The 19,712-nt window shown below is 52.7% G+C and overlaps 1 protein-coding gene across 4 annotated transcripts in view; it reads right to left on the reverse strand.

Annotated features, from left to right (window-relative positions):
• Nucleotides 1–390: 390 nt before the first annotated feature.
• PKIG (cAMP-dependent protein kinase inhibitor gamma) overlaps nt 391–19,712 on the reverse strand; it is a 64,600-nt gene continuing 45,278 nt past the window's right edge. For all 4 annotated transcript variants that reach the window (XM_066387710.1, XM_066387712.1, XM_066387711.1 and 1 more), the window contains exons 2-4: nt 14,963–15,032; nt 3,599–3,772; nt 391–1,104 (exon numbers count right to left, since the gene is read on the reverse strand). In XM_066387710.1, coding sequence (XP_066243807.1) covers nt 1,025–1,104; nt 3,599–3,749 — 231 coding nt within the window. In that variant the 5' untranslated portion in view covers nt 3,750–3,772; nt 14,963–15,032 and the 3' untranslated portion in view covers nt 391–1,024. The remainder of the gene's footprint in view (nt 1,105–3,598; nt 3,773–14,962; nt 15,033–19,712) is intronic.

A 19,712-nucleotide genomic window follows, 5' to 3' on the forward strand; every position in this document is an offset into this window, starting at 1 on the left:
CTGAGACAGGAAAGAGCCCGTGGGGCTCCCAGACTTGGGCAGCCTGCCCAGGGGCAGGGCCTGAGAGCCCAGCGCTCCCCATGCTGCGGGTAAGAGAGGCCCACAGCCTGCCCCCCGCCCCCGAAGAAACAGGCTTCTCTCAAAGAGCTGTCTGCTCATTTGCTTCCTGAACTCTTAGCCCCTCCTATTCTAGGTTTTAAAGGGAAAACCTTCTTTTTGGGTCTGAACGCTGTGGACTGGGGTGAGAGAGGGCGGGATGGGAGACCCTCGGACACTAGCCAAGCAGAAGGGCCAGCCTGCTCGGTACTGGCATCCTGTGGGCGTGGGGGCAGCATGGGGTCCCAGCTGACTGGCCAGGCCGTTTACAGAGGAAGAGTCACCTGAAAGCAGTCACACAAATCGTCAGCATTTATTCCTGGGTCCAGGTGTTCTTGATCTTGGTAGAAAGAAGGGGCAGGTTGATCAGGTAGTTTTGAGCACAAAAATCCCTTCCCTAAAAATGGATCTGAGAAGCCCCATGAGGGAACCTCAGAGCTGCATAGATGCTCAGGGTTTAGCTTAAAATGGCTCCAAAAATAAGAGAACTGTCAGCGCCTTCCCTCTCTGCTGAAAAAGGTTTAAAATCCTTAAAAAGTTTAAAAGGTTTTTTTTAAAAAGGGATCAGAAGGGCTTGACCTAGAAGGTTGGGTTTGCAAAGAAGAGGCGGAGCCGGACGTGCCTGCCCAGGAGAGGCGCCTGCTTGGGTGGGTTGCTCACCCAGGCGCCCAATGAATAAATAACATCCTGTGGTTACAGTGTCTGAGAAGTGTACCTGGGCACGGTGAGGAGGTGGCAGCGTGGAGCCTGTGGGTGTGGGCAGAGGGCCTCCCCAGGGAGGGCCACAGCGGCCTCCAGGGGCGCCGTTCAGTCTGGCCTTGCTTGCCTGGACCATGGGCTCAGAGAAGTGGCTGTCGGGCCAGTGCCGGGGCTCCCTGTCCAGGTGGGGACAGCAGGTCTCTCCTCCGGCCTCCGGGGCGGGTCAGGCTCACGACGAGGTGGTCCCGTTGCTGCTTGCAGGCTGGGTGCTAGCCGCCTTGTCTGGGGTGCCCGCCTCCGCCTGTCCCTCTGGAGAGAAGAGGGGGCGCATTTGCACAGATGTATGACACAGGAGGGGTTTGGAAGGGCCCAGCAGGACCCAGGACAGGGGTGGGGTTAAGGGGGGCAGTGGCCAAAGGGAACTTCAGCCTGGTCTCTAATATTTTGATGCTTACAAAGAAAACACATGTGGTATTACTAGTATAAGTCAATTAAGAGGCCAGGGTCATGGATGGATGCGAAAAGCAACAGGTGAGGGCTGTCAAGGGTCGAGATACTTGTGGCAGGTGCCCCAGATGGAGGACACATGGGAGATCCCAGCATGTAACCGGTGCACAGTGAACCAGTAGCTCTTAGAAGACAGAAAAGGGCATTAATTAGGCTAGGCCAGCTCAGGGAAGTCCCAGGGTGTGACTGTTCACTGTGCCGTGTCCTCACAGACCGGCCACACTTCCCTCTCTGCCCTCATCCGTGCATCTTCAGGCTAAGCCATTCAGGTGACCGAGAGCCACCACCCTGTACCAGCTCTGCAGCCTGGAGGTGTGGTGAGGGGTGCGACACAGTGAGACTGGAGGCTCAGAGAGGAGTGACCGCCTGAGAGCAAGTGGTGGAGGGAGCCCGTCCTTCCAGGAAGTCCCGCTGTGCCAGCTGCAGTCTCCGTTTGTAAAGACCTGTCGCCACTGACATTGCCTCGTTTGTTCCTGCAGCGGTCTTGGGAAGCAGTGTAACAGTATGTGGTGTGGGCAGAATCTGGACCTCTGGCTCCCTGCCAGGCTGCCTCCTGTCCTGGGTGGCACCTGTAGCAAAGGCTTGGTTTTGGAGGGCCCCCGGCTCTTCCAGAAGCCTGACCAACTGGACGGCGCTCTGGGCAGATCTCCCAGCTCGGGGTGCCCTATTTGGCCCCAAGCCTCCTGTCCCAGCGAGCAGAAAGAATCCTGTTGGACTCCCCAGTAATCTCTGCTCTGCCCTTTCCTTGTTGTGGGATCCTGGGCAACTCATTTCATCTTTTTGAGCCTCTGTGTCCTGATCCATAAAGTGGGCACGAGGCTGTGTGGGCCTGTGTGGCCATGTGACAATGAGAATGTCTCAGCCAGTAGTAATGAGCCTTCTGTGCCAGTCCCAGCTTTTCCGGCCTGACCAGAGGGTCCTTAAGCACCTTCCTCTCCAACCAGCACCATGTGACAATGTCCTGCGGCCACACCCTGCTGGGCAGCGCACTCACGCCCTGGCTGTAGTTTCTCTTACATTATAAGGCCAAGGAGGGAAGGCCCTCTTCTTCCCACACAAGGAAACATGGGGAGACACGCTGTGCAGGGGCCTCCTGCGAGCTGGCAGTGAGCAGAGCCTAAGCCAGGCCAGCTGGACTGGGCTCTGAAGCCCACTCCCTCGTCAGCCTGCGGGACGGGACCGAGCATGTGCAGACCTGCCTCTGGACCTGCTTGGCCCCCCAAAGGGGGGCGGCTGCCGTCTGGCCTCACTCCACCGCGAGCGCTTTACTTCCCTGCAGTGAGCACTGTCCTGCCTCGGGCCCCTTGTCACACCAGTCACCCGGGAGGGAAAGTGTCATGCACTTTCCACCGAACCCAGACACTTTAGAAATTTCAGATGAGAGAGGGAAATGGGTATTAGAAGGCCTGGTCCGGGTGAGTGACTAAGTGCTGAGCCAGCGGGAGACGGACAGTGTCCCCAGAGCCGTGGCGCGGGAGCCCCAGCATGACCCTGGCAGCGCGCCCAGGTAGCAGTGAGCAGCCATTGACTGGGTGCTGCGATCAGGTTCCAAATGCTGCCAGGCATCGAGGGCAGACACAGACCCTGTGTGGAGACGCTCCAGCCTAGAGGAGGGCACTGTGCTCAGGGGGTTGGGAGCCGGAAGAGATGCATCCCCCCACCCCCCCGGGCATGTGGTCAGGCAAGGCTTCTCAGCAGGGTCTGGGGTTCCAGAATGAGAATGAGCCAGGCAAGGGGAGGGCAGGAGGCCCGGACAGAGGAGCAGTGTGCAGCCCCACGAGGACTCTCAGGGGACAGAGCACTTCCCTGGCTGGCTCAGGGAGAAAGATGAGCTGAGGCCGGTGAGGTGAGCAGGGAGACCCGGCACGCTCAGGGAATGCGGGCCACTTGGCGAGGGAGGGCTGTCAGAACAGAAGGGTGTGGGAGAGGAGGAGGCGGGGAGAAGAGGGGGGATACGGAGAGATGGGGGAGAGAAGAGACAGGGAGACAAGAGGAGATGGGGAGATGAGAAGGGGAGAAAAGGAGGGAGAAGGGGGTTGGGGGGCCAGCGGATCTGTTTCCTCCATTCACTCATTCAGCCTGTGGTTTGCAAACACCTGCTCTTGCTAGCAGAGCAGAGGCCCCTGCGCTCCTGAGCTCATGTTCAACCAGGAGACTGTCAGAGTGCCGAGAAGCTGTCGGGAACACCCCTCTGAGCACCGTGTCTGAGCTTGGGCCTGAGGCAGCAGCCCCAGGTGGGGTGGGTGGGGGGCTTCAGCAGAGGAAACAGAGATGCACACGTGCAGAGGGTTCTGACCTGCCCCCTCCAGGGCCAGCTCGCCCATGTCTCCGGCCAGCTTCCTCACACTCACGGCCTCGGAGTCGCCCTGGATGTCAGGGACTGCGTTCCGACGGCCTGTCCGGTCACAGGAGATGAAGTCCGAGTAGGAGGACTCAACCTCCATCATGCCTGTCGCATCGTTCTCCAGGCCTGTGGGGACAAGGGCAGACAGAGGACAGCAGTGAGGCCCAGTGCCTCCTGCTGGGGACACAGCTCTGGCCCCAGCACTGATGTCTTTTGACAAAATGACAGTTATTGCCTTGACCACTGAAGACAAAAAAGCACAGAAAATGCAAAGAACAAAACTCAACCATCCTTTGTCTTTAAATTACTGATCAGTATCTACTCCAGGCGTCCCCAAACTGCCGCCCCCTGAGGCCATTTATCCGCCCCCGCCGCACTTCCGGAAGGGGCACCTCTTTCATTGGTGGTCAGTGAGAGGAGCACTGTATGTGGGTATGTGGCGGCCCTCCAACAGTCTGAGGGACAGTGAACTGGCCCCCTGTGTAAAAAGTTTGGGGACCCCTGATACTCGTTTGTCAGTATCACGTGCCAGGTGCTGGCTAAGTGCTGGAGATGCTGGAACAAACAGCCCGCCAGCCGTGCTCTCTGCCCTCGGGAGCTACAGTCCATGGAGGTGACATCAAATCACCCAAGTAATCACCACGGTGGTCAGGGCTTCTAGGGAAAAGGTAGGGTGCTGGAGCCACTACCAGAGCCTGGCCAAGGTTGGGGGCCAGCAAGTGCCAGTTCGCTGAGGTCTGACGAGGAACAGGAAGACAAGCAGTGGCAAGGAAGAGCATTACATGCTGGGGAACAGTGTGTGTGAAGACTCTGAGTGGGGCAGGAGGCCAAGGAGGTGCAGGCTGGAGGAGCCTCGGTGACACCTTGTGTGCTGATAAGCGGCACAGAGGCCAGGTCACACCTGCACTTGGCCCGAGGTGTTTAGGACATGTCATGAAGGATCAGGTCTGTATTTTCAGAGATGACTAGCATCTGCATTGAAAAAACCTTATACGTCCATTACTGTTCCTACTAATGTTCCCAGTAGCAGCACATCAGACTGTCCATGTATCTGCCCTTGCCAACAAGTGTTGCTATTGGACGAAAGATATTCATCTGCTTGGGGGATATGAGCATCCTCACTTAAACGCCTATGAATTTTCTGAAGGCAATCAAATCACAGTCACCGCCTGGACCCTGCTACGTGGTAGAGCCTCCTTTGGGGAGTGGGATGGGTGGTCTAAGCCACTGGCCTGACCTCAGGAGTTAAGAGTCCTCCTAACGGGATGGGCTTGGCAAATCCCAGTTCTAGACACATGCAGGCAAAATGCCAGTGTTCTCTGCAGGGTGAGGATGTTTGCCACATGTGGTCAGTAATGGCAAACCGCAGGAGGCCACCTGAATGTCCAGCAGGAGGCTAGGCATTACACAAGTCATAAAGTATTTATAAAGAAATGTGCCAGATGGACTGGTGCTGACAGCAAGGGTTCTGGGAGAAACCGTTAACTGCAAAATGTAGGCTGCCCAACAATACCTAAAATAAACCCGGTTGCCGTGGGGGGGAGAGCAGACACAAGCAGAAAGAAACACCTGTGAAGTGTGATTCTTTGTGACTAAGGGGAACTTTCACCTAAAAGACTATGTTTTTGTAAAGGCAGAAGTTTTTACACGCTCAAGTTATTGTGTAATGCTTTCAGAAGGTAACTAATGTCGGCAGTATGTACCTGCAAGTGCCCAGGGCGGGGCTCAGTAAGTGCTTTGGGGAAAGTGGGGGGGGGGGAGGGAGGTGGAGAGAGGAGGGGCTGGCCAGCGTGCAGGGCTAGAGCCACAGCTCACAATACCGAGCTCAGAAGCACCCGAAGAATAAATTAGGGGCACTCAAGATCAGGCACAGGACACAGGTATGTATCCAGTAGAAGAGAAAACAAAGAGAGTGAGCTTGTGTTATGGACCTGGTTCTGCCACCAGACCTTGGGCAAGACCGGCCCTCCCTGGGCCTGTCACTTGCTGTTAAAGAGCGTGGGCCGGGATTCTGTCTGAAGTATCCCCCACACTCCAGCAGGGGGCGCGCCCAGCCCGTCTTTCTCGGCTGCCTCCAGAGAAGGAAGTTGCCCTAGTCAGTAAAAAACAAACAGCAAAAACCTCTGAAGTCCCAGAGGCGGCCCCTTCTGCAAGTCACACGTTTCAACACCTGCACTTTCCCTCCGGGTGAGCTGCTGGAAGCTTCAGAACAGGGCACTGGCCTGTTGCGACAGCAATAGTAACAATGAAAATTGCGGTAATTCTAACAATAAAGTACATCTACTAAGCCACTGCATGTTTCCCGTACCTCACTTAATTGTGGCCTGACCTGTGGTGCGCAGTGGATGAAGCCTTGACCCAGAACGCTGAGGTTGTTGGTTCGAAACCCAGGGCACATACGGTGAACAACCCAAATGAAGCAACTATGAGTTGATATTTCTCACTACCCCTGCCCTCTTAAAGATAAATGTATATATTTTAAAAATCTCAGGGGTACGCTCTGGCTGTTAGGCTCAGACTCATCCCTCACGTCCTACCTTCCCGACAGGCAGGAACAGGCCCGGCTCCCCAAGCACCGTTTTCTGAGCTCTTCTCCCCGAGCAGGAGCGTTGGCCCCATGAGAGTCAGGGCTGTTAGCTGGACTTTCACCAGGCCGGACGGAAGGGCCTAATCCTGGCCGCAGAGCCACATGCTCTGCCCCCCCTCAGATTCTCGACCAGCACAGGCACTAGACACACAATCAACACTCCTCTGACGACCTGAGTCTGTCCACCGTCCCTCCGTCTGTCTCTTCCTATCTGTGCGGACGGCAGGGCGGCTCCTTCTCAGGACTGCGGAAGGCCTCTGTCCACTCAGACTGCCGTGTGATGTTCTCGCGGCCATCTCTAGGATCTGACATCCCTCTAGGAGCCCCATCCAGTGGGATGGAGTCACAGGCTCCGTCTGAAAGAACAGACGCCCTGGGCTTCGGCTTCAGCTCCTGCCTTGCCCAGATGACCTGACGAGCTGCCCAGTGCAGGAAGCTGACCCTCCTGACTCGGGGAGGGCAGTGTGCCGAGCTCCAAGCTCAATCCTGGAAAACACCAACCAAGCCAACAGCTCTGGCTGCCCCATGCCCCCCCCTCGGGGACAGAGGTCCCAAAGGTGGGTCTGCGTTCAGGGAGCTCTCTGACCCGCAGTACAAGCGTGTCTTTCATTCTCCTTCAGTGCTTGTGTTCCTCCCTCGCTCCCTGTTCCTTCAAGTCAACAGTGAATGTGCAAACAGATCCTCAGTGGGACATCACATCAGAAAATGGCCATTCTCAGGCTGTGAATGAGTGTCAATACCTCTCTGGGCAGTGACTTCACAAGATGCACCAAGGAACCTCAACTTTGCCTGACCAGGCAGTGGCACAGCGGACAGAGCATGGATCTGGGACGCTGAGGTCTCAGGTTCCAAACCCCAAGGTCGCCGGCTTGAGTGTGCTTCATGGCGCTCAGTGGAACCTAAGTCCCACAAAGGTGGTGACTTGGCTGGCATGTGCCTGCTATATCCGAGAGGCCTGGCACATAGTTGAAGCTCAATGGATATCTGATGGATGAATGATGTTCTAGATCCCAGCGTAGAAAGAGCCAAGGGCGGCGCAGCCTGGCGTCCTAAACAGTGGCCAAAGGTCTGGCTCAATCTCCGTGCAGAAGGGTGACCCTGAGGAGTCCCTTCCTCTCTCCCAGCTTCCTTTCCCCATCTGAATAATGAAGGTGGAAATACACTCTCTAAGTCTCTTCCAGTGTTGACATCCCATTCACTCATTTACCCATCCAGCCACGCAGTGTTTTCTGAGCACCTTCTATGTGCCAGGCACTGTGCCAGGTACGGGGTGGACACCGAAGCCTAAAAAGACATTTACAACTTGAAAAGAGAAGAAGGTAAGTGAATCTATCATCACAGATTGTGATAAGTGCTGTGGACAGAGAACACAGGGTTCTCTCTGTGTGGATGGTTTGATGAAAGGTTGTACGGTCAGGGCAGGCCTCCTTGAGGAGGTGACCTGGGCTGAGACCCACAGAGAGCTGGTGGAGGATGATCCAGGCAGAGCTAACAGACAGTCTGGGTCTATCTCGGTGCGAGCCTGCAGGGTTCTCAAGGTGATACTCTTTCCCTCCATCTCCTCCTCGGGAAGTTTTGGTGCCTTCCGGGCTCTGGACGCTTGTGAGGCATGTGACTGACCCTGAATGCCCACGTCAGCCTCCCAGTCCCTCCGGCAGTGGCCCAGGGGCAGAGGCTGTGGCTCTTATAGGTGCTTGCTCTGGGTATGCCAGGTTTCCCCGCAGGAAGCCGCCTTCTCGCTTGGTTTCCATCCCCCCCCCCCTCCCGCTTTGTAACAGGGGCCCTGGGCTCTGCCAAAAGCTACAGCCTGTTCCAAATCTGCAGCTCTGAGTCCCCAGCGCTCGGGCAGATTCTGTTACAGCCCCCAACTGTTTTCCAAATATACCAGAAAGGTCATTTCCTGTTTTTTTCTTTTTAAAAACTAGATATTTGCAGAGACCGTATGAAAGGAAAGCAGAGTACTCTGCAGAGGACGCAGAGCACAGAGCTGGGCTCGCCTCGGGGCAGCGGCCTCCTGGGAGTGGGGCAGGTGCCCTCTCAAGCCCCTCGGAGGGAAGGGGGGCCGCTGGCTGGCATTCCTCACATTCAAAGAGCAGTGGCCCCTCTCTGTGGTGGGCAGCCAGACCAGAGAGGCACGGAGGTGAGCAAAAAGTCAGGGCCCCAAACCAAGCACACTGAGACCCCGGGCAAGGGCAGGGCAGCTGGGTCCAGCCAGTGCAGCCTGCTGGGGGTGGCACCTTGCGCTATCTACTGCCTCAGGGGCACGTCCAGCCTGGAGTCAGCAGAGGAGCCCGTCTCCTGCCAGGGCAGTGCCTACTGCCCATTCAGAGAGGGGCGCCTGGCAAGGCTGTTTGGAGGGAGGCAGGCAGGCAGGGCCTCAGCCTCTGGAGGGCCGGACCACGCAGCCCCCAGGCACGCAGAACGAGGCCGCAGGGTCCCCTGGGGGGGGGGAGGTGAGGGCGGGTGCAGGGGTCAGGGAGGTCCGGGGCCCGGGAACACCACTCTGCCCTCCAGGGGCCTCCCTACAAGCGCCCCCTCCATTAGAGACCTCTGGGTAAGAGGCCCCCAGCACCAGGTCTGGGTCTTCTTCTCTACTTCCGGGGAGCTTTCAACCTTTCCCTAACAGTGTGTTGATGATTCCCAAAAAGGCCGGGTCTGCTTTAAGGTCTCAAGATGTGTGAATCCAGCTGGCCTGTCCCTCCGCCACCTCGCCAGCACCTCAAAGTCCACAGTCAGGTCCCAGCCTGCTCCCTGCAGCCGTCCCAGCTCGGCCAGGGCTCTGTCTGTCCGACTGTTCAAGCCGGACACCTGGGGCACCCTGGGGTCCTCCTCCACCTCCTCCTCCTCCACCATGTACTGTCGGTCACGGGCCCAGTCGTCACCACTTGGAAAACAGAGCCTGCCTCTGCCCACCTCCCTTCCACGAGCACCCCCTGGTCGGCATCACTCTCACGGGCGTCCCCCCGTCCGCTTCCCCTCGGCCTCTGCCCACCTCCCTTCCACGAGCACCCCCTGGTCGGCGTCACTCTCACGGGCGTCCCCCCGTCCGCTTCCCCTCGGCCTCTGCCCACCTCCCTTCCACGAGCACCCCCTGGTCGGCATCACTCTCACTGGCGTCCCCCGTCCGCTTCCCCTCGGCCTCTGCCCACCTCCCTTCCACGAGCACCCCCTGGTCGGCATCACTCTCACGGGCGTCCCCCCGTCCGCTTCCCCTCGGCCTCTGCCCAGCTCCGTTCTCTACACCAGCAGCCGGGGGGGGTCTCGGATCCGGCACCGGGTCACGTGACTCCCTGCCTCACTCAGCCTCCGATGCTCCTCCGCTTCGTGTCGGGCAGAATCCAACTCCACACCAGCCCCTGAAACCCCGCGTGGGTCTGGCCCTGCCTTCTCTGTGACCTTTCGTCCCATTTCTGCTCTCTTCTTGGCCCATTTTGCTCTGACCACACAGGCCCCTCCTTAATTCCTCAAACCAGCTAAGCTCTGCCTGACCTCAGGGTCTCCACGGCCCGTTCCCTCTGCCTGGAACATTCTCTGTCACCCTGCTCTTTACAGGGTCTCAGAAGGGGACTTCAGGGCCTGACTTTTCAGATCTTCTTACTCTAGGACCCTGATATGGGGGTCCTGCCGGGAGTGACGCCTCCAGAATCCCTCTGCCCACTACACTGCATGTCGGGGAGGCCTGGCGGGTGTCTGCCACGGTGCAGGGGACACAGCAGGACTGCGGGGTCACCTCAGCTCCTGCCCCCACAGCTGAGTGACTCAACTGACTGCAGATTCGTCTTCTGTAAAATGGGGGGTGTCACAACTGCCTAGAAAGGTGGCTATGGGCATTTTCAGAGACAGGCTGCGCCAAGCATCTTACAGACATGATCTCACTTAATTTTATAGCAACTCTGCGGAGCAGGCAGCGTCATTATTCCCGTTCTGCGGAGGAGGAGGCTGAGGCAGAGAGGGTACGCGGCTTGCCCAAGGTCACGCCCCCACTGAGTGGGGGCAGGGCCGAGCCTGTACCATCAGATTTGAAAGCATGGATATGAACGAGCATCTAAGTATCTTTTAAAAAGTGTCCATTCCCAGTTCTCCCCATCTTTCCCTCTATCCCCAATGCTATCCTGCGGCATTTCTGAAGAAAGAGCAGGAAGGCAGTGAGCGTCCCAGGAAAACCCAGATAACGCCGGCGGACGCGTGCGCCCGTGGCTGCCCTACCCGTGCGTAAGCAGAGTCTGTTTAGAATGTTCAGCCAGACGCACAACTCTTCAGAATCTTTTCAGTGATGTTGGGTTGACTCTCTGAATTTTGCTACCAAATTCTTTTTTTTTTTTTCTCTAACTGCACAACCACGGTAAACCCAATTATCTTGGGGTACGAATTTTACACCTCTTCCTGCCCTAGCAGCGGGGTTTCGGCCTGTGGCAGGGCAGGTTAGTACTTCACGGAGGGCGGGCCTGGGGGCTGGGGCAGTGACACCAGCTCTTCAGTCCCTGACAGGCTGTGCTTCCGCGAGGTCGTGGAAAGAGGCAGACCGCTCCAGCTGACTCACTGCGGGGACCTCCTGCTGTCGGCACGGTGTCTATACCTGGTGAGGGCCCAGCTAGAGAGCAAGGTCCCCAGAGACTGGCAGTCCCCTCACAGTGTGGAGGGAGGGGCAGGAAGGGACAGGGAGGTCACTTCCAAGCAGGCAGTGCCGTGGATGCCGGTCGGGCACCGGCGGTGAGGTTCTTCCCTCAGCCCGCGGGGGTTTCGCGTGGGGGTGAAGGGGTAAACCGGGCACCCGTGGCGGCTCCGACATGCGTCTCAGAGTCTCCGACACTCCTCCCGTCAGCAGGTGGATCTGAACGGGCTGGCCTTGGTGACTAGCTTCTAACTAAGAGAACACAGCAGAAGTGACACTGTGTGACTTCCGAGATGAGATTAGAAAGGGTGACACAGCTTCCACCTGGCTCTCTCGGGACGCTTGTCTTTGGAACTGTGAGCTATCTAGGAAATCTGAGGTTGCCATGCTGTGAGGAAGCCCAAAGCGGCTCCACGAAGTGACCGCCCCTGGAGCCCTGAGACGGCAGAGAGAGATGAGGTGGCAGCCCCCGCTGCGCCGGCCACTGTCTAGCGGCAACTGCACAAGAGATCCAAGCCAGAACTGTCTAGCCAAGCAGTCCCCAAATTCCTGCCCACAGAGGCCATGGCCTGAGAAGTGGCTGCTGTTGTTTTAAACCACAGCAGCGTGCAGAGCACACTGGATAACCACAGTGATCTCCAATGGCGCGCCCTGCTCAGGGGTCCCTCTCCAGTTCCTCCAGAATTCTATACAAAGCATGCCCCAGACACACTGCCGACTGCAAAGCAGACCTTATCCGAGCACTCACGTGTACCAGACTTGGGACTAGATGACACAGACACAAAGCAGCGAAGCACCACTGTGTGCTTGAGTGAAGTTCCGTGCGTAGTCAGGGGACACACAGTAACATGCTGTGTCCAAGACTTCAGCCCTCTACCCCACGGGCAGGCACCGAGTCTTCGTGGGACTGCCAGCCCCCAGCCCAAGTCTTTCGCGCAGCTCCTCGTGGCCCTGGCCGGGGATCTGTCAGCCTCAACACCCTCTTCTCTGACCCAGCAGGAGAGGAGGTCTTACTCTGCCACTTGCAGCACCTTGACTGACTCCTTCCTGTAACCTCTGCACTTGGAATTCACTCAATAGTCAGTCCGCAAGTGTGCACTGAAGTCTCCTGCGGGCCGGGTGTGATGCAGGTACTGATGCGTTTGGTCCAACATCTGCCTTCCCAACTGGTTCCAAGAGAGTAGGTACCCTGACTCTGGTCTGTCACTGTGTCCCCAGCATAGTTCCTGACACATAGAAGATGCAGAATAAATAAACTCATGAATGAACTAATAAACAAACCAAATAAGAACCTAAGAACATCCACCCTCTCAAGCCAGAGATGAAAATAACCACTGCAATAACTACAGCAAGGCGGAGAGAAAAACCAAGCCCGCAATGTGGACAGGAAGACCCTGAGCGGAGCCGCCCCGTCTGACGCCGAGGGAGAAACACGGCCCACCCGCACCTACGACACCGACACTGCCAGCGTTCTCCGGCCGCTCGCTGAGAAAAGCCTCAGGGCCGGGCTGGGCTGACAAGTGGAATTACTCAGAAAAAAACTTGTCGCTTGCCTGTGTCAACACCAAATTCGAGCTTGTAGTTTCTTAGCTAATAAAACCATTTATAACATACATTGAGTCAAATTTCATTTGTCTGATTATCCTTAGGGAATGACTCACTCCAGATCACCGAGATTCCCACACTGTTACTCTTTTAAGTATCAGAACTCTATCTGAAGAAAGCAGATCAGCGGGAACCTAGGACTGGGGAGGGCTGGGGGGATGAGAGGGTGGTGAGTCAAGTGTGGGGGTTTCTCTCTGGGGTAATGAAGCTGTTCTTACACTGATTATGGCAATGGCCGCATGACTCTGTGAATATACCAGAGGCCACTGAACGGTACACTGTGAATGGGTGGACTGTATGGTATATGAATCATATCTCAACAGAGCCATAAAACAAACTTCACTTGAATTACAATGGATAGAAATTCTTCTCATGTATCACACTAATGCATTAATGTATTACCCGCTAATCTTTTCATTTTAATTGAATTAATTGGGGTGACATTGGTTAATAAAATTACACAGGTTTCAGGCATACACTTCTAGAAGAAATAATCTGTCTACTGCGTCATGTGTTCCCACCTAAAGTCAGGTCTCCCTGGTCGCCACCGATCCCCCTTTTACCCCCTCTACCTCCCCCTAAACTTTTCTTAGTGATTGAAGATCTGGCTGCGAGCACAGTTTTTATTCCTGTTTTTTCATCTGTTATAATACAGCAATGTTCTCAGTGGTCTAATACACAGGGTTGTTTGCTTTATTTTCTTCTAAACAGGCCTTTTCGTTTAGAGCTTGGTGGTTCAGCTCAAGTGCTGGGTCATATATCACTCACTGGGGTGACTGTGATCACTTACTGGCTGTGTGATCTCTGGAGAGTTACTAGCTCGCTCCACGCCTCGCTTTTTCCGTGCGTGAAATAACAGAACCAACCTCACTGGGGGGTTGTGAGGATAAGATAGTGTGTATGAAGCATCTAATGCTGTTCTTGGCAGTGCTAACCCAGACTGAAGTTTAGCTTTCAACACTGTTCTGCTGTCGTCAGTGGGGCTGCCGGGAACAACCCTCTGAGCCGCGCACACCAAGCCCGAACACCAGCGTGGTATGTTCCGTGCACGTGGTGTGTTCGTGGGGGGTACGATTCCACGATTGGACTTCGAGGCATCTGTGGGATGGCTCTGAGCTTCAGGAACATCAGGTGATTTGTTCCTGTTCACCCCTAAACAGAAAAACCTAAAGGCCAGCTTAGGTGTCGGACAGGCCAGTGCCCAAGGACCACAGTGGCCCACAACTTATGCCCCTTTAGACCAGTGGTTCTTACACTTCAGTGGTCACAGACACATCTGAGAGTCTGAGGAGAGCTATGGACACTTGGCCCAGAAGAGTGTGTGTGTGTGTGTATGTACACACTTGTTCCCATGGTTACAGGGGCTCCTCCACCCCAGAAGCCAACCACGAAGCTGGTTAAGAACCCCAGCTAGACGGCATGTGAGCCCAGCATTCTCAAGGCGCGGCAGCTCAGTCCCCGCCGTTCCCACAGCAGCTGGAGCAGGAGGCCCTTTGGAGGCCTGCCCTCCTAACCTGGCCTCGGCCAGATAAACAGCCCTGGGAGCCGGCCGCCGCATCCTAGTTACCACAAACATCTGCATCCAGGGGATCCCCAGGGGCACTGAGTCAGAACAGGACACAAGCCTGGCGGTTTGGGAAGCTACTGCAGGTCAAGGCCCAGAAGCCTTGCTGATAAGCAGTGGGGGAGCTTCGGTTCAGGGCCGCTGCCGCCAGGCGGGACTCCTGCTCGGCCAACAGGGACTGCACAGCCTGGAAAGCCCCAACTCCCAGGACTCCAAGGGTGCAAACAGAGAAACCAAGGCTGGAGCTCCTGCCCTCCTGCAGGGAGGCGGAGCTGAAAGGGGTGGGCAGGGCAGGGCAGGGGAGGAGGCTGAGGCCCGGGTCAGAGGCTCTTAAAACCTATCAACTTGTGCCAAAACGTTTAGAGACCATGACAATAGGAACACTGACCCAAGGGGCCACCCCTGCGGCCACCCCTGTTCGCTGAGTCGCATGTTTCTCCCAGAGGCACCTGAGCCAGCTCTCCCCTTTGGTCCGCTGGGCAGTGCTCGTTTCTTTGGATTGGGCTCTGCTTGCTCCTCTATCATCGTATTATAATCACCACAGTGTGCCCTGGTCTTTGTGAAAACAGCTTTGCAGCAAACAACTGCTAGGCAGGAAAGTTGGTATCACACCCAACTCTGCTAAAAACTCCCAGGTAGGAGCCCATCTGCTTAAGGGGACGGCTAAAGAAACCGTTCCCTTCCAGCCAGCAGAGGTCAACCGTCTTCATGAATCAAAGACGTGCAGTAGAGCATACTGTGTTCAGAAAGGGTCTGTGAACGGAGTAACAGCTGAGGCACTGCAGTGTGGTATCACAGAACTGCTGAAAAGGGCCCGCCTGCCCTTTCTGAGAAAATTCCTAATTCCATTTGGAAGCACTCTCTTTTCCTTCTGCAAACGGAAACAAAGGCTTTTAGGCAAACACTTCCGGATGCCACAGTAGAGGGGTGTGAACAATGACTGCCCACCTGATTCAGTTTCTCCTTCCTGCTCGCATCTCTTCAGCTTTCCCACTGTTGACTAATCAGTGTGGAAGTTCTGGGGAATCAGAAGAAAAGAAAAAAAAAATTAGAGCCCGTCATACTCCAGGGTTATAAACGGAAACAATCTTTTTTGAAGACAAGTGAACAATATCAATGAACGTATTAAATGCGTATATCCTTTGGGTCAAACATCTACAGATTTATACCACAGATAGGGTCACGTGAATCAAAGATGTTCAGTACAGCATATGGCGTAAAAGCAAGAAAAAAGAGCAACTTAAATGTTAACAGACTAAGAATTAAATCATTGCGTAGCAATACGAGAAACCACACAGCCGTCACAAGGAATGCGGGCGATTTCATGGTACCGACGTGGAAAGAGGAGCACGCTGTATTGTTAAGAAGCAGTCTGAGATGGTACACATTGTCGCTTTTTAATAAAAGCGTGAACAGGATTGTTTATGCCTAGAAAAGCATTCGGTATTTGTGTACATAAACTTTTTTGTCTCTACCTAGAAAAAGGCAAGCGGCAAATTACAAACTGGCTCACTCTGAGACTCAGAAACTGGGGGAAGGGAGTAAAAGACGTCCAATCTTTACACGAACTATTTCTGTCTGGGCTGAAACCTTTTAAAGAGGCATGCATAACTGTCAGTCATCATACATGCGGTCGATTAAAATTCTAAAATAGCAAGAGTGAGGGCCAAAGACATTTCCAGACCGAGACTGAGCAAGCTCGCCATCAGAGACTCAGGAACATTCTCCAACAGAAAAGAAACTGAGCAGAAAACAAGTGAGGCTCCAGAATCAACAGTGAGCTAAGAAATTAGTGAGCATATTGATAAACTTAAAGAAATACTCATTAAGCAAAATGCAGCTGACGAGGAGATAAAGACAATTTCAACAATACCTGACAGTATCACACGTTTTACAGGAATAACATTGTAGATGGACAAGAGAGAAGAATTAAAACTTTTTAAGGTTCTTCATTATTCAGGAAAACACAGAAATATTGTTTTATTTTAGACAAAATATCCGTGATGCATATTAAAATGTTAAAGGTAAAATAACAACACTGTATGTAAATAGAGTGCATGTTTCAAACCAGCTAGCATGCTTCTGGGTCAAGAAGGCTAAGTATCCAAAAATGTCAATCCTTCCAAAATTACTACATAATTTTAATTAACTTTCATTAAAATTGAAAGAAGCCCAGGCTGGGTAGTTGGTTAGAGCATTGTCCCAATACACCAAGGTTGCAAGTTCGATCCTTGGTCAGGGCACGTACAAGAATCAACCAATGAATGTATGAATAAGTGGGACAACAAATCAGTATTTCTCTCCCAATACTGCTTCTCTAAAATCAATTAAAAAATTTTAATTTCAAAGAGAATACTAATAATTATTTTGGGGGAAGAATAGATAAAATTACTTTAAAAAGTTCATATGAAATAATAAAATACCCAAGAAAAACTAGACATGAAATAGAAAATTATAAAAAATATTTAGGGACTCCGTCTTATGAGAAAATAAAATTTACTATAAAGATAATAAAAAGATAAGGTATTAACATAAGAACAGACAAAAAGGTCCATGAGCTAGAATAGGAAGTCCAGAAATAGACACAATAAAGGACCTTATTTATGACAAGAATAGGATTTCAACACCAAGCAGAAGAGAGAGCTTATTTAAAAAACGGTACCAGCATAGCTAGAACAAAGCTTGCCTACTACCGCTCACAGTGTGTAAGCAAATGCCAGGGGGACTGAAGGTCCACAATGAAATTAAAACCATAAAAGTAGCATCCTCCCGGTGGGCATGCCAGGTGGATCCTGGTCGGGCACATGCGGGAGTCTGTCTGACTGCCTCCCCGTTTCCAGCTTCAGAAAAATACAAAACAACAACAACAACAACAAAACCATAAAAGTATTAGAAGAACACTTGGGAAAATGTTTTTATAACTTCAAGGTAGAGAAGTTATTCTTAAACAAGGTGAGAAATCCAGACACTATAAAGAGAAAATTCAAAAACATACACTTTATAACTAAAAACATTAAAATTCTACTATAAATTTAGTAGAAAAAATTTTAATAGATAGCAGACTAGGAAAAATATTTGCAACACATATGGTGTCCTTGATATATAAATATATAAGCAGCTACTACAACTTGAGAAACAGGCAACAATTAGAAAAAAATGGGTGAAGGAAACAAGAGGAAAATGAAATGGCCAATTAACATGAAGCAACGTCCAATCTCACTGGTGCGAAGGAACATACAGAATAAACAACTGTGCGACACCATCAACCTCCCTCTCCACCCCCATCGGCTGGGGCACAAGATAAAACAGAGGCAGAAGGAGGGAAGGAGGAGGGTTGGTGAATGCAAAGAAGGAAAGAAGGAGGGTGGGTGAGGGGAAAGACTATCTAACATTGGTAAAGACCCAGGGAGATGCAAGTACTCATATTTCTGGGGAGAATGTAAATTAAGACCTCTTTGTCAAGTAGAATGATATTACCTACTAAAAGGTTGAATACACATACTCTTTGACCCAGAAATATTACTTTTGAAAATGTAACCTATAAAAATAAAAGCACCAGTAGAGGATTTATATGTAAAGATATTTAATGCAATAATATTCCTAGTAGAAGAAAAAATGAGTAACAACTTGAATATGGGTCAAAGGTGCACGGCTGAATATACTGTGGTACCTCTCGATCGAGAGCCCTGAAGCTAATTAAAAGGGCGAATTCGAGTTTCACCTACCTGTAATGTATTATTTAGTGGGGAAAATAAATTGGGAACTAATAAAGTATGGCCCCACTCTGACAAAACAGCCATAGACAACACAAACTCTATATCCATCTATCTAGGAGCTTGGAGAAGATATAGACAGTCACCAAATTGATAACACTGGTTATCTCAGAGGGTGGGAACGGGAATTAGAGGGAGAAGAGATTCTAAGTTTTTCTTTACATATCTTCCAGTTGTTTAATTAGTTAGAATGAGCACATGTATTACTTTAGGGAAAATAAGATAATAACAAACACATGAGCAGAGAAAGGTCGCTGGAAACTGTTACCCAGCACCCATTCATCTTCCCAGGGGACAGTTAACAGCACTGCCGCTTTCTTTTTTGGTCAAAATAGAACAATTTAAAAAAAACTCCATGAAGGGAGGGGGTGAACTTTATTTCCTAAGCATTTATGCCTCTTATTTTAAAATGGAAAAAAAAAATTTAAAGATAACGAAAGAAGTTATCCCTTGAAAATCCAGAAGAAAGCCTAAAGCTTTGGCTCGAGGCCGCCCTGCACAGGTGGCCTGCGGCTGGCTCGGTGCTGGTGACTGTTTCCAGCGGCTGCGCCCGGGATGGCCTTCCTTCCCAAGTCCCATGCACTCCCCTCCTGGGAGTGAGTGCGCCCTGCCGGATGCCAGAGCCCTGACAACCACATCTCAGCTCAGAGGCTCCCGTGCTCTCCAAGCAGAAGCTTTGGCTCCTGTACCACACAGGTTCTGAATTTAGAGACGTGAAACGAATTGTTTTGCAAACCATTTTTGGTTGAGGGAGGAAGGAGAGGAAATGGTTTAGCCCAGTGGATGAAGCAAACTAGAAAAGAAGGATAGCATTTCAGACAAGCTCTTGAAGGACAGCTACCTATGCTGAATCGGCCAGTTCAGTTATGTGGAAAGTACATTATGCCCTCCCGCCCCTGGTGGAATGCTCTGCTTTTAACCATTTTTTTTTTTTTTTTTTTTTTTTTTAGAGAGGCAGACAGGAAGTGAGAGGAAAGCATCAACTCGTAGTTGTGGCACTTTAATTGTTCATTGATTGCTTCTTACATGTGCTCTGACTGGGGGGCTCCAGCTGAGCCAGTGACCCCTTGCTCGAGCCAGTGACCTTTGGGCTCAAGCCAGCAACCATGGGGTCATGCCTATGATCCCACACAAAGCTGGCAACCCTGTGCTCAAGCAGGTGACCTTGAGGTTTTTTTTTTTTTTTTTTTGCATTTTTCTGAAGCTGGAAACAGGGAGAGACAGTCAGACAGACTCCCGCATGCGCCCGACCGGGATCCACCTGGCACGCCCACCATGGGGCAATGCTCTGCCCACCAGGGGGCGATGCTCTGCCCATCCTGGGCGTCGCCATGTTGCGACCAGAGCCACTCTAGCGCCTGAGGCAGAGGCCACAGAGCCATCCCCAGCGCCCGGGCCATCTTTGCTCCAATGGAGCCTTAGCTGCGGGAGGGGAAGAGAGAGACAGAGAGGAAGGCGCGGCAAAGGGGTGGAGAAGCAAATGGGCGCTTCTCCTGTGTGCCCTGGCCGGGAATAGAACCCAGGTCCTCCGCACGCTAGGCCGACGCTCTACCGCTGAGCCAACCGGCCAGGGCGACCTCGAGGTTTTGAACCTGGATCCTCAGCATCCCAGGTCGATACTCTATCCACTGTGCCACCACCTGGTCAGGTTCTGCTTTAAACTTTTATCCTTTTACTTCACTGATAATAAACATTGCATTGAAATAATAATGATACCGCACACTTGTATAGCACTTTCATATCTTTGAAAGCACTTCAAGATACTTTACTTGACCTTTACAACACTGCTGGGATCACGCCAGTCTCATACCGTGTAGAGGTGAAAAGGAGGCCCAGAAAAGTTAAGGATCTTTCTAGGTCACACAGCAAGTTGGTAACAAAGCTGCAAAACAAATGCCGGTCGCCAAACCCCAGGTCCAACAGGG

The sequence above is a fragment of the Saccopteryx leptura genome, chromosome 5 (genome assembly GCF_036850995.1).
Source record: "Saccopteryx leptura isolate mSacLep1 chromosome 5, mSacLep1_pri_phased_curated, whole genome shotgun sequence".
NCBI lineage: Eukaryota > Metazoa > Chordata > Mammalia > Chiroptera > Emballonuridae > Saccopteryx > Saccopteryx leptura.